Source organism: Cyprinodon variegatus, unplaced genomic scaffold (assembly GCF_000732505.1).
Source record: "Cyprinodon variegatus isolate N-32 unplaced genomic scaffold, C_variegatus-1.0 Scaffold108, whole genome shotgun sequence".
Taxonomy (NCBI): Eukaryota; Metazoa; Chordata; class Actinopteri; order Cyprinodontiformes; family Cyprinodontidae; genus Cyprinodon; species Cyprinodon variegatus.
The window spans coordinates 342952-354402 of NW_015150561.1; the positions used below are offsets into that span (position 1 = coordinate 342952).

An 11451-nucleotide genomic window follows, 5' to 3' on the forward strand; every position below is an offset into this window, starting at 1 on the left:
GTAATTTTTATTATAAATGGTACCATTAAAAAGAAAAAAAAAACAAGCACTATATACATTTGTTGTGCCTTTTGTGTCACAGGAAAGTGCATCTTATTAATTTTGTCAAAGAGAGTGGCATGTCAGGAAAAGGATATGTAGGTGAGATGTGTTTGCCCTCATGGGAAAATTTGAGCACCACAAACGTCCTTCTACATCTGCCCTCAAAATGCTGAGGTAATCTCCTTTTGGATCTGAGAGATCAGGATCTGGGACAGCACAATGCCTGCAATCTAGAAAACATCAGCAGCCACTTTAGAGTACAGAACATGCTCTCCCACAGCCAGCAACGAGCATCTCAAGGTCCCTTTGGAGGGATGCTGCAGTTCTCTGTTAGGCGCTGCCAGGAAAACATCTCATAAATGAAATGATGAATTGTCCTTTGCAAATATCTTAACAGTCGTTGAATATTTTTATGCATTGTCATGAATAGGGTGTAATAAAAAAAAGAGTAGTGTGAATGTGTACTCAGTTCCCTTATCAACCGCACTAAATAAGACGTTACCTGTGTGTGTGATTTAAGAGATTAGATGGTCTGTTTTTTGTTTTAAATAAAAAATGACAAAAAAAAAGGAACACAGCAGGAAGAAACCAGGGTGTAAGTAGGAGAAGCAACCAAAAAGTCTGGGGGATCTGGAGGAGCTGTCAGGACCCACAGCTCAGGTGAAGAATGTGATGGTAAAACAAGTGGTTATTTCCAACATAGATTAGGCCTTTAAGCAACATAGACTTCAGATATTTGGCTCTGAAGGAGGTCTCTCAGACTAAAAACAATGTAAAAATGTGCCAGAAGCAGATCACCTTATATATGAGTTATAAGTGTATATGTTATATTTTTGTGTGGTTTGTTGTGTATATATATATATATATATATATATATATATATATACATGTATCTGGAGTGTGTAACAAAAGTAATTTCCCTCTGGGATTATTAAAGTATTTCTGATTCTGATTTATCTTGAAGAAAAAGGCAGCATTATGCTGTGGGGATTCTGTACGGCCGCTCCTAACATTCAGTCAGAGCCACAGATATTCATGATTATACATATTGATGCATGATTATACAGAGAATGACTCAATTTAAATTTAGACCAGTAAACAATTTATGAATCTGTGGCTCAACTTAAACACTGTTATGCAAAAAACTGCATTTAAGTGTTCCTTTTGGCAAACACTGTCATTTTTCCCCCCATAAATTCTAAGGCGTATAAATACTTTTGCAAGGCCCTTTATACTGATGCACCCATCAGACGTTTTACTTTATAATTAAAACAAGCCAACAAATAATTGCCGTTAAAGTGACCGATCTAATCAGTGTCTGCTGAACATCGTCGCCAAAAAGGCATCATCACAATCAAATTCCCAAAACATCAAAGCAATGACTGCACTAATGTGGTCGGTCTGACGGGATTTCTGGGAAACGCAGTCAATGAATGCAGTGAGAGGATGCTGTGCGATTATTTTATCTCATGTGTGCAGCTCCTGATAACAGCTTATATTATGTTATTCTGACTTTAGATATTAAAAGGACTAATTGCTGTGGGAGTGTGAACGTGCTGTGCAGCTGAGTGGGAGTTGTCAGCATCTTCCCTGTTTCAGTAGATACTGTTACAGCTTAATACTCCTTTACTTGGTTTACAGGCTAAAAATGCACTTTTAAACACCTTGGAATGGATATCTTGCAGTTGGAGTTAATTGTTGCATTGTGCCACCTTATTACTGCACATAAGTCGGTGTTTTAAATAAAGTCGTTGGAAGGGCTGACATTCACTGAGCATTTATTATTACATTGGCTTTTCTTTTTCTACGGTGTGGTAATAATGCTCTGAAAAGGCACTTTGCAGAAAGTTCTTGGGAAGAAAACAATACATTTATATTGAAGAAGTCTACTTTAGAATTGATGCAGAGCACTGGTCGATGAAGTGTTTCTAGAACTACTTGAACGCAGCAAGAAGCACTGCCTTAAAGGTGGAAGGTCCGCTCAATAGGTTGATTACTGGATGTTCTACCCAGCACGCCTCCATTGATGCCTTCATTGACCTGTAGCTTATTTAGAAGAAAAAGCCTTCTTTTGTATCTGATTTCTGAGGTCTGGGGTAAAAGACTGCAGTTTAATCATGCATAACATGAAATGTCCTTGAGTGTGAGGTGGGTTACCTGAGGTAAGGCCAGACCAAGGGCCAGGGCTCCTACCATCAGCAGATGGGACTCAATCCACATCACTGCCCTGTCTGCACAGCCTACTGGATAGATTGCCTTGTCTGCATCCAGATACGTTTGGGCTTGAACTCCAAAACCACACATGGTGTTGATCACCGTCTGGATAGAAGGAAAAAAAAAACAGAAAGTGGCCTTGAATACAACATAAGCCTCATGCAAGATTAAACTGCACTGGGCTGTTGTCTTACAGCTCCTGGAAAAACTAAATGTTATCATTGTGACACCTCAGGCGGAGGCACAGAAGGCTAATGAGCCATAAAAAACAAAGCAGTCCAGGCGTACATAGTGAAGCACCAATGACTTGAAGCTCTCGAACCGGCCTGCAGATAAAGTGAATTTTCCGTTTGCCACCAGCAGGTTGCAGCACTGCATCGACTGTGAGGCTGTTTAATTAATTGATTTTTTTTTCTACCATGTTGGAAAAGGTTGCTGTGATCCGTTTTCTGTGCAGCCTGATGTTTAATCAATAATGCTGTGATGGCTCAACATGAGCTCCTTAGTTTTCCTTCAGTCTTAGTTCTCACATTGTGCTGCTTGGTCTGCAATATAACTAGAAAGAGTTCCCACCAAATAAGCATTTATAGACAAAAGAGTTTCCTTTTTTAATGTAGACCCAATAAAAGCTGGCATGCTCTGTCATTCATGTACCTCGTACATATGTATGTGGACAGCCTTCTTTGATGCTCCGAGTACTGAATATCATTAAAACTCAGTGAAATCACTGCCAGCTTTGCTGTAGATTGCTGATGAATTCACCTCTTGCAGATCAAACTATGAGGACATGATGCATATGTTCAGACTAGTTGGATACCATCATTTTGTAACAGATATAATAGAAAATATGTGCAAAAATCTTATTAAGCCAAAGTTTTCTCAACGAGCCACAGCTCTGTTGGACTTTAGAGACAATGTCAAGCAAGAGTGGCAAAATATTTAGTTGTGTTCTTCAAAGAAGTGGTGATGCAACCTGGGGGTAAACTTGAGTCTATCGCTTTTTTAAAAATGGGAAAACTGAGATGTAGCGATACAACATATCTTTGATTTAGCATCTGACATCTTGCCTTTGATATTCTTTTTTTTATCAAACAAAAACCATTTTTTTCTCCGTTTCACTTATTTTCATCTTTTCTGATGGAACCAGGTTTTTCATCCTGAGGCCGGTCCTGTGTGACAGCCACATCACCCTTTATCTGATCTAGACATGCAGCTGCTGCCTTCAGGCAAAAAGAAACAGTTCTAGTTTTGAGAGACTAGAGGAAATCTCATATTTCAATATGATACAGTTTGTGTTGTGGTCAATCAACTCTGGCTGTTTGTTTTGCATCTGCAGCCCAACGGCTGTATGGCACATTGCAGGATAAAGTATAATGCCTTAAAAAAAAAAGTATAATCTGACCTACATGAAATGAAGCGTTTGCACTGAATGGAAATCCACTTTAGAAATACTACTGAGAATAAACCAGCATTTGATCAGCACGGATGACAGGAAGCATGGCTTATATGATTGAGATGCTATATAACCATGTTTTCACAAGCTCTGAAATGAACTGTTGTTGATATTTGCTTTATTAATTTACTTGAAATGACTCACTGCTTTTTTTATCGATGCAAAAACAAATATTTCATTCTCTTCTGTACAGTTTTACTGGAGATTCTATGAAGTTTAAGGACCAAGCTTTGATTTAACCAGTACAGCATCTTTATTCTCTGCACATATCACTCTGTTTTGTTGTTAGATTAAATGTATGTCATTTTTGACATAGTCTTGTGTACTAGCAGAATCGACATATTATTATGCAGAAGAGCTCAGGTTCAAGGCCACATAATCCCCCATCTACCGCCATATGTTCTTATTGGTATTTGGAGAAAAAGTTAACCTTGGTGAGTTTATTTCTTTTCATTCACAAAACATAATCAGATCTACTTTGTGTACTTTGGCATCTAGAAATATGGTTGTTTAGGAAGATATCGGCATCTAGCCGTCCAACACTGTAGCATTCATGCTGTGATCTCAAGCTAAGCCAGGCTGCCACACATTTTTTTGGACATGGTGATCGAGCTTACAGCAGCACAACTCAGATACCTTACAAGCTGCCTCCTCTACTGCGACTTCTACTTGGATGTCAGATCACCGCGGCAGCTGTGCCTCAGTGGGAAAACGGGGTCTTGCAGTTAGATGATTGTGCGTTTTATTTTAGTCCCTGTGCCATAAACTATAGTAGCTACAACTGATCGGAGGAAAAAACATATCAAGATGAGCTGATTTAATCTGAGTCTGCTTACTCTTGATGTGATCTGAAGCACAACTGTAAGAGAAGTGTGACAGTCATTTCTAAAGGGCGATATCTAGATGTTTTTCATGCTGTTAAATTCAAGCATACCTGTATATGTTGGCATTACATTTCTCTGAGGTTAATTCAAAAATAAGCAATTTTCAGAGACATGCCACATATTTGAAGGATGCATGATGCTTATATGATGTTTGTTTTGGGATGAAGGGTGTAAAATATAGTAGATTGACAGGAGAAAGGGCTGTTATTTAATCGCCCTGCGCCCAAACCTTAATGATAAATACTGAAAATTAGTTTTAATCATAATCCATGGCAATGTGTCCTAGTTTTGCTTCATTTTTTAATTAACCAACATATAAAACACCCTTGAAGCCTTTTTTAGTTATTAAGTATTCATGTCTAACATTATATATAAAGAACAACATGAAACATCAAAACAATAGAACCCACCTCTCCAGGAACAGCAGTGCAGCAGGAGTAAGGCACAGCGCAGCGCTCTGAGCTGGGATTATCATGTGTGCAGTTAAAGTACAGGTTCCACGACCAGTCTGTGTAGTTGTTCCATCCACAGCACTTAAACTAGAGACGCCAAAACAAAGGGGTATATTTAAAAATATGGTCCAGTTTCATTTCTTACAGTGCAGCCTGCCAATAGGAAAAACCCAGGCTCCCAAATGGTGCCAGGATGTGCAGATGGAGCAGGAATACCCCATAAGGAATCCCATGGAGCTGCAGGATATGCATTATTTATTTTCTCATGTGGAAAATCCTCCATAGGGCCAAATATAAATATAAACAGAGCACAGATCTCTGCTCACAACCATCAGTGTAGTGAAGGAAAATTCTGTCCAAGAGGAATCAACCAGAGCACCTCTTTCTGGATGTAATCCATCAGATTCTGCAGATCCAGGTCATCCCTGTAGTGCACAATGGCTTTCTTCACAAACTTTCCGAATGCATCCTGGGTCTAAAGCAGGAAAAAAACAGAGATTTATGAATAAAATGGGAGCTTGATTTTGCAACAAAGAAATTAAGACTTTTAAACTGTGAAACTTCACAAGATTCCAGCCTCTGTTAATTACTGCAGGGGTATTAACAGCACATTGCAACACATCTTTCTGCAGATGCTGGGAAATCCCACCAGAGCCTATGATTGATAATTGCTGGAATCATTTCAAGCCTCAGTCAGTGCTGCCTCCAAAATAGCTGCCAGCCAGGTACTTCTGGGTAATTTGGTGGCTTTCCATGTTTTTTTAGTAGCTTTAATGAACAGTTTGGCTTATTTACATCTGCTTTAATTCTACAGCAAAGCCTCATGTTGCATAATATTCCCATCTGAAGGCTGTGACAAAATGTACATTGTAAATTTAGCTATGGACCTGTTATGGCAGGCAAGCACTGTACAAAGATTAATGAAAACATATTGCCTAACAGTTTGCAATTAGTTGGATCTAAAAGAAAAAGAAACATAAAAGCTCCTTATAGTTGGAATATAAACCAGTATCTGGATCTACTGGAACATTTTATCACTCCACAGCTTAAAACTTTAATGTATTTTGTTGGGATTATCATATGATGCACTGAGACAAACTAGGTTGAAGGAAAGTGAAACGTTGTTCCATTGCAAGGTTTGTTTTCACACGTCATTTATTAATTCAGGCTCCTTAAACCATAGTTTGCTGAGCCACCTTAAACTACAGATCTTAACCCTTTACTAGTTTTCTACATCTAGAATAAGGAGTCTTTGTCCTGACTGAGAGCTTACTCTTCAGGAGATGCAGCTTTCACTTCCTACCCTCCTCAGTTGGGAACAAAATCCCTGAAAACATAATTTATGCAGAAACTGTGGGATCTTTGTAAAGAATGACTAAAAGCATTGTTGTTAACTGTAGCTTTTGATCAAACCATGTGACCAGGGAAATTTTGATGAAGGTTTAATGTCTAAAATGTACGGTAAGTAAAAATGTAAGTAATGCCATTCAAACATGTTTGTTTTTTTGTTTTGTTTTTTACAAATTGCTCTTCCTGCTTAAGAATGATGCTTTATACATTTATTTTTATATTGAGCTATATCTATTTTCTCTGTAGCTCTGACCAGTTATCTTGTTTCAGTAAATCAAACATTTCCAAAGCATGATGATACCACCCTCCTGTTCAACCATGGATAATGCATAAAGACGCTATTTTTTGACACACAGCATTATGCATAGATTATAAAGCTTTTCAGCTTTGGTCTCAGATGAACAGAAAGAAATGTCCTCCAATTTTATTTTTTTTATACATAAACATATGTAAACACAATGAGCAGTTTTCTTTCCACTTCTTATTCATGTGTGCTTGATGTTGGCCAATCATAAAAACCAAAACATGTTTTGTTTGTATTTTGTTGTGAGGAGATAAAATCGAGAAAATGTCAGAGGTGTGTAGACTTCTGAGAAGCACCCTCCTTTGTGTTGCTTGCATATCGTGCAGCATCAGTCTGTGCACAGTGAGTCGCTTTTAAAGGAAAATAAGATGATGCATGTATGAAAGGAGCACCATCGCTCTCCTCTGTGTACCTTCTGGATCAGATGCGTCTGCAGAATCAGCAGAAGTGCAGAATACATAATGTCAACAGCAAAATTATTCATGTCTTTGACATCAATATAAGATGTAGACAAAATACAAATCAGCCGAGGATTTAGGAAGATTCACCAGCAGCAGATAAGTATAAACCTGCCCATTAGTTATTATAATGTAATTTCTTTATCAGCTCCTTGGAAGTGATGCAAATAGGAACACGCACTGAAAAAAATATATCAACAATAATCTGTTATAACTGAATAAAGCTGCTTTATAACATTTTAGCCTGTTATTCTAATTAAGTCTATCAAAGTATTTTTTTTCTCTTTTTAAATAATCTATTTCTTCCACATAAGAGGCTTAAATTGAAGGCAGCTGGACTTTAGCTCAGTTCTTCTAGTGTTAGCCGGCAGAAAGGATGAAGAAACCTGGATACAGCAGGTGTAGAAAGGTTTTCAGAAAAAAAAAATTAGCTAAAGTCTGTTTGCCTCTGATTTAAGTCATTTTTTTAGTTATCAGGACCAGATGACTGGGATTTAGCACAGGCTAGTTCCCTATTTTACTTTTGTGATAGTAAGAAGACTCATAGTTACAGAATTCAGATATAATTAATCCTAATGGGGGAGGGGGTTCATAAATGTTTCATAGACTGTTTCGATTACAGACTGTTTATATTGATAAATACTGTTATCCTAAAATAATTTTACTGAACTACACCCCCACCCCTGTTGGATCCCTCTGCCCCTATGTTTCCATGCTTTGCTTTTGGGCTTTGAAGCCCACCGCCGCACTGTGTCATTAGCGGGAAAAGTTTCCTTTAAGTGATCTCCTGAAATGGAACATTTGGTTCCACTTTGAAGTGCCGAAGCATCTGAATCATTTAGCGAGGAAGGATGCTGGGAGGGTTGTTAAACTGCTCTGTTTAGCAGCAGGCAGTCCGAGGCTTGACAGAGAACACAAGGGAGAGGAGAGGCATTATCAAACACCAGGAACATCACCACGATGCACTGATGTAAGGGAACATTGCCCCTGCTGGCTGTTGTATTTTTATTCCTAGTGGACCTTTAATGGGGAAGCTACTGAACAGGATAAGTGGATGTGAGAGCTGCTCTTAGCTAGAAACATGGTTACAGAATAAACTTGAGCAATAGATAAAAGTCGGTACTCTACAAATTAAACAAATAATTGTACTACATAACGTCAATGCAAACTATAAAAGGAAGCTCTAAATTCTCAAGGAAAGAAATACAAAAGCTTTAAGAAAGGTTTATATGCCCCTCTCTAATGTTTTTGTGAATAAAAAAAAAAATTAATTTCCTATCATCTTTAACAAATTAATTATATATATATATATATATATATATATATATATATATATATATATAAAAAAAAGAAAAAAGACATTTCATCTTTAACCAGAAACAAAGTGCAGAGCTCCCGGGATGCTTTTACAGCTCTCTCTCTCTGCAGCATTTTCCTGACACCACAGAAAAAAAGTTCTGCCCAGAACTTGCAGCAAAAATTCCCAAACCAGGGCTGCAAGAACAGCAGGGGGTGATTCTGTTCTTGCAGCCCTTTTAGAAAAAAACAAGTGTCTCTGTTCTTACATAGAGTGGGCTGACCTTAACACCACAGAAGCACCTTCTAATTTAGTTTCACTGTCCAGTCTTCCTTAGTAGGAGTCTATCAGCACTTGGCCTTGGCTAAAAAATTTAATAAATTCTAAACTGGTATTCGGAACTTCTCACAGCTTGATCCACAACAAAAAAATCCATGTCACTAGTTTGACAAGAAAACCTTGTAAAACTGAAATATATTTCATGTTCATTAGATCTGATGGTAGGTATAGTATTTTTATATATATATATATATATATATATATATATAGTATAATGTCTTTGCTTTCTTGCACTCTTGGTGCCTAAACTTCAGGAATTATGATACAGATAATTATGTCAGTCAAATCGTTTCACCAGTGGCAAGTTGGTTCTGGGGGATAAATTGGTCTTGATAAATATGATATTTTACAGGGAATACTTTTCAAAAACCTGAAACTTCAAATATTTTCAAGTATGGGTTGGAAAAATATAAAAATAATTTAATAAATTCAAATGTGAAGTACAGGAACAGAAATTAGAGATATGAATATGAACTAATCAACTGTGCAGATTGGCTGCTAAGAAAATCTGACTGACCACTTTGCTTCACTCTTCTTAACAAGTTTATATTCCAGCAAATTTTCACTTCTTTTCCGTATCAATCAGCATAAAAAACTTTTATACCTTGATGTAATGCATGTTTTTGTTTAAGACAATGCTACAAAATTTTGAGTGCCAGTGGGCTCTGATGCATATCTGGTTAAGTTAAAAACCATTGATGTGAGCCAATAATAAGTGTTCTGAGAGACTTTTTATTGGTAATTTGAGACTAAATTACTCTGCAGTTTAAACATGACACAATGCAGAGCTCTATTTCTATAAGGCACTGGTTATTTAGCTGAATGAGGACCCATATTTGGCATTCCACTTTGCAATACTGAAAGACAGTGATGGGTACAAAAACTTCAAGGCTCCCTGTTAAAGAATGTGGAATAAACCCATTGCAGGAAAATGCCTGAAAGTTGCTAATCTTCACTAGAATTCTTACAGGAACTGGATGTTTCAGTCAGATAAGACTTAAATTGGGTTAATGTTCCCTATCAAAGGCCTCTGGAAACCTGTCAGAGGAAATGCTGCTATAACCTATTTTGCCATACAAGAAAACCTGGTGACTCTTTCTGCACAATATGGCCAAACTGACACAGCAACACTGTCATGCATCTTCCATGGTCATCTCAGAAAATTATACCACAGACAAATTTTGGCTGAACTAAGAAGAGGATCAGAGAAGATCAGACCTGTTTAAACGCATTGTGCAAATATTCTTCCTCTGAAATGCTCCAAACTTGTGAAAAATTACAGATCATTTAGAGACTTTTGGCTTCTCCTAAGGTTCCCAATAAATACAAATGCTTAAAATAAAGGTCTGCAGTGTTCAAAGTTTTTGGAGCTTTTTATGCAGTGCAACAACAACTCGATGTATTTATAGACTTTTCTCCACCTCTTTACCAGGAGAGCTAACACATATAGCCACTACTGCAAGTGCTTGTGGTTGATCCAAGAATCATAAATGATGCATCTGTTAAGGCCCTAAAAGTGCCCCCTGATTACTGCAGAGCTGAAAACAAGCAGAGAGCATTCTTAGAAAGGTTGGCAGATACCTGATCAGAGTAGAAAAAGCCCAGAATCGCTATAACCAGTTGGATAAGAAAGACCAGTACCAGGCTGAAGGAAAACTAGAAAGGAATAGAAAGACAGGAATGTTTAATTCACATTGACACTTTTGCTGTTAAGCATTTGATGTGAAACACAATTTTAGATTTAGTGTCATTTTAGCTGCCAAACTTGAAGCAAAACACAGTGTCAATATTAGTGATGTGTCTTTTTGGAGAATTACTGTCTTGAGGAGGCGAATGTTCTCTCTGAGGGCTCCAATGCAACCACAGAAAGTGATGAAGAACATCACCACCCCCACAACAATTAGGATGACAGCTGGGTCGACCAGGAACGTGTCCCGCACCGTGTCTGGTAGAGAGAGAGGAAAACAGCCTGCGTTCAAAAAGCTGCAATCGTCTGAACTTCCTGCTCTACTTTTCTACCCTCATTTTTAATCTCTCTTTGACTCAATTATTTGAAATTTAGTAGTTTTCTATTTTTGCATTGTCCCTTCCCACACTAGCTGCTGCGACAGTCTGGAAGCTTCAATGATGATTTCAAATTGGAGGATTATGCAGATGCAGAGGTTTGATCGCTGGGATTAGTCACAAGTTAATCCTTTTTGTTGTCCATGAACTATATACATCCTAAATTAAATGTGAGAATTAGGGATGAAGCTGAAGCCCGACCCTCTCTGTTTCACACACCAGCATGAGATCAATGCTGCAGATCTTTGTTGATTTTTACTGGGATCCAATAGGCCTGACAGAACAATGATGTTGGTCTGAATGCTATTGTTTTTACATTAAAAACTGTATTTTGAACTGTGTGTGAAAAGTGTGTTTACACATACCTGTGGCTTTCTGGACTTTAGCATAAACCCCGATTCCAACAATCAGCAAAGAGAAAACCTGAAATAAAAAAAAATAAACGTATTTATTACCAGATTCAGTCTTAGAGAAGCTCAGAGAATATTACCTGCTCTGATGTTTGCTCTTACTGTGTACTTATTGTCTTGTTCAAATATTCAGCATTTTTATTTCTTTTTTTTAATGCACATTTAAACATCAATATGTTTTTTT

General features: G+C 37.6%; 1 protein-coding gene across 1 annotated transcript in view; it reads right to left on the reverse strand.

The window, feature by feature from the left end:
- Window positions 1-39: 39 nt before the first annotated feature.
- The window catches only part of LOC107084728 (tetraspanin-33-like), a 23434-nt gene continuing 12022 nt past the window's right edge, over window positions 40-11451 (reverse strand). Inside the window, exons 2-8 of the mRNA XM_015374699.1 lie at window positions 11223-11280; window positions 10611-10738; window positions 10375-10449; window positions 5425-5520; window positions 5004-5132; window positions 2200-2361; window positions 40-272 (exon numbers count right to left, since the gene is read on the reverse strand). Coding sequence (XP_015230185.1) covers window positions 204-272; window positions 2200-2361; window positions 5004-5132; window positions 5425-5520; window positions 10375-10449; window positions 10611-10738; window positions 11223-11280 — 717 coding nt within the window. The 3' untranslated portion in view covers window positions 40-203. The remainder of the gene's footprint in view (window positions 273-2199; window positions 2362-5003; window positions 5133-5424; window positions 5521-10374; window positions 10450-10610; window positions 10739-11222; window positions 11281-11451) is intronic.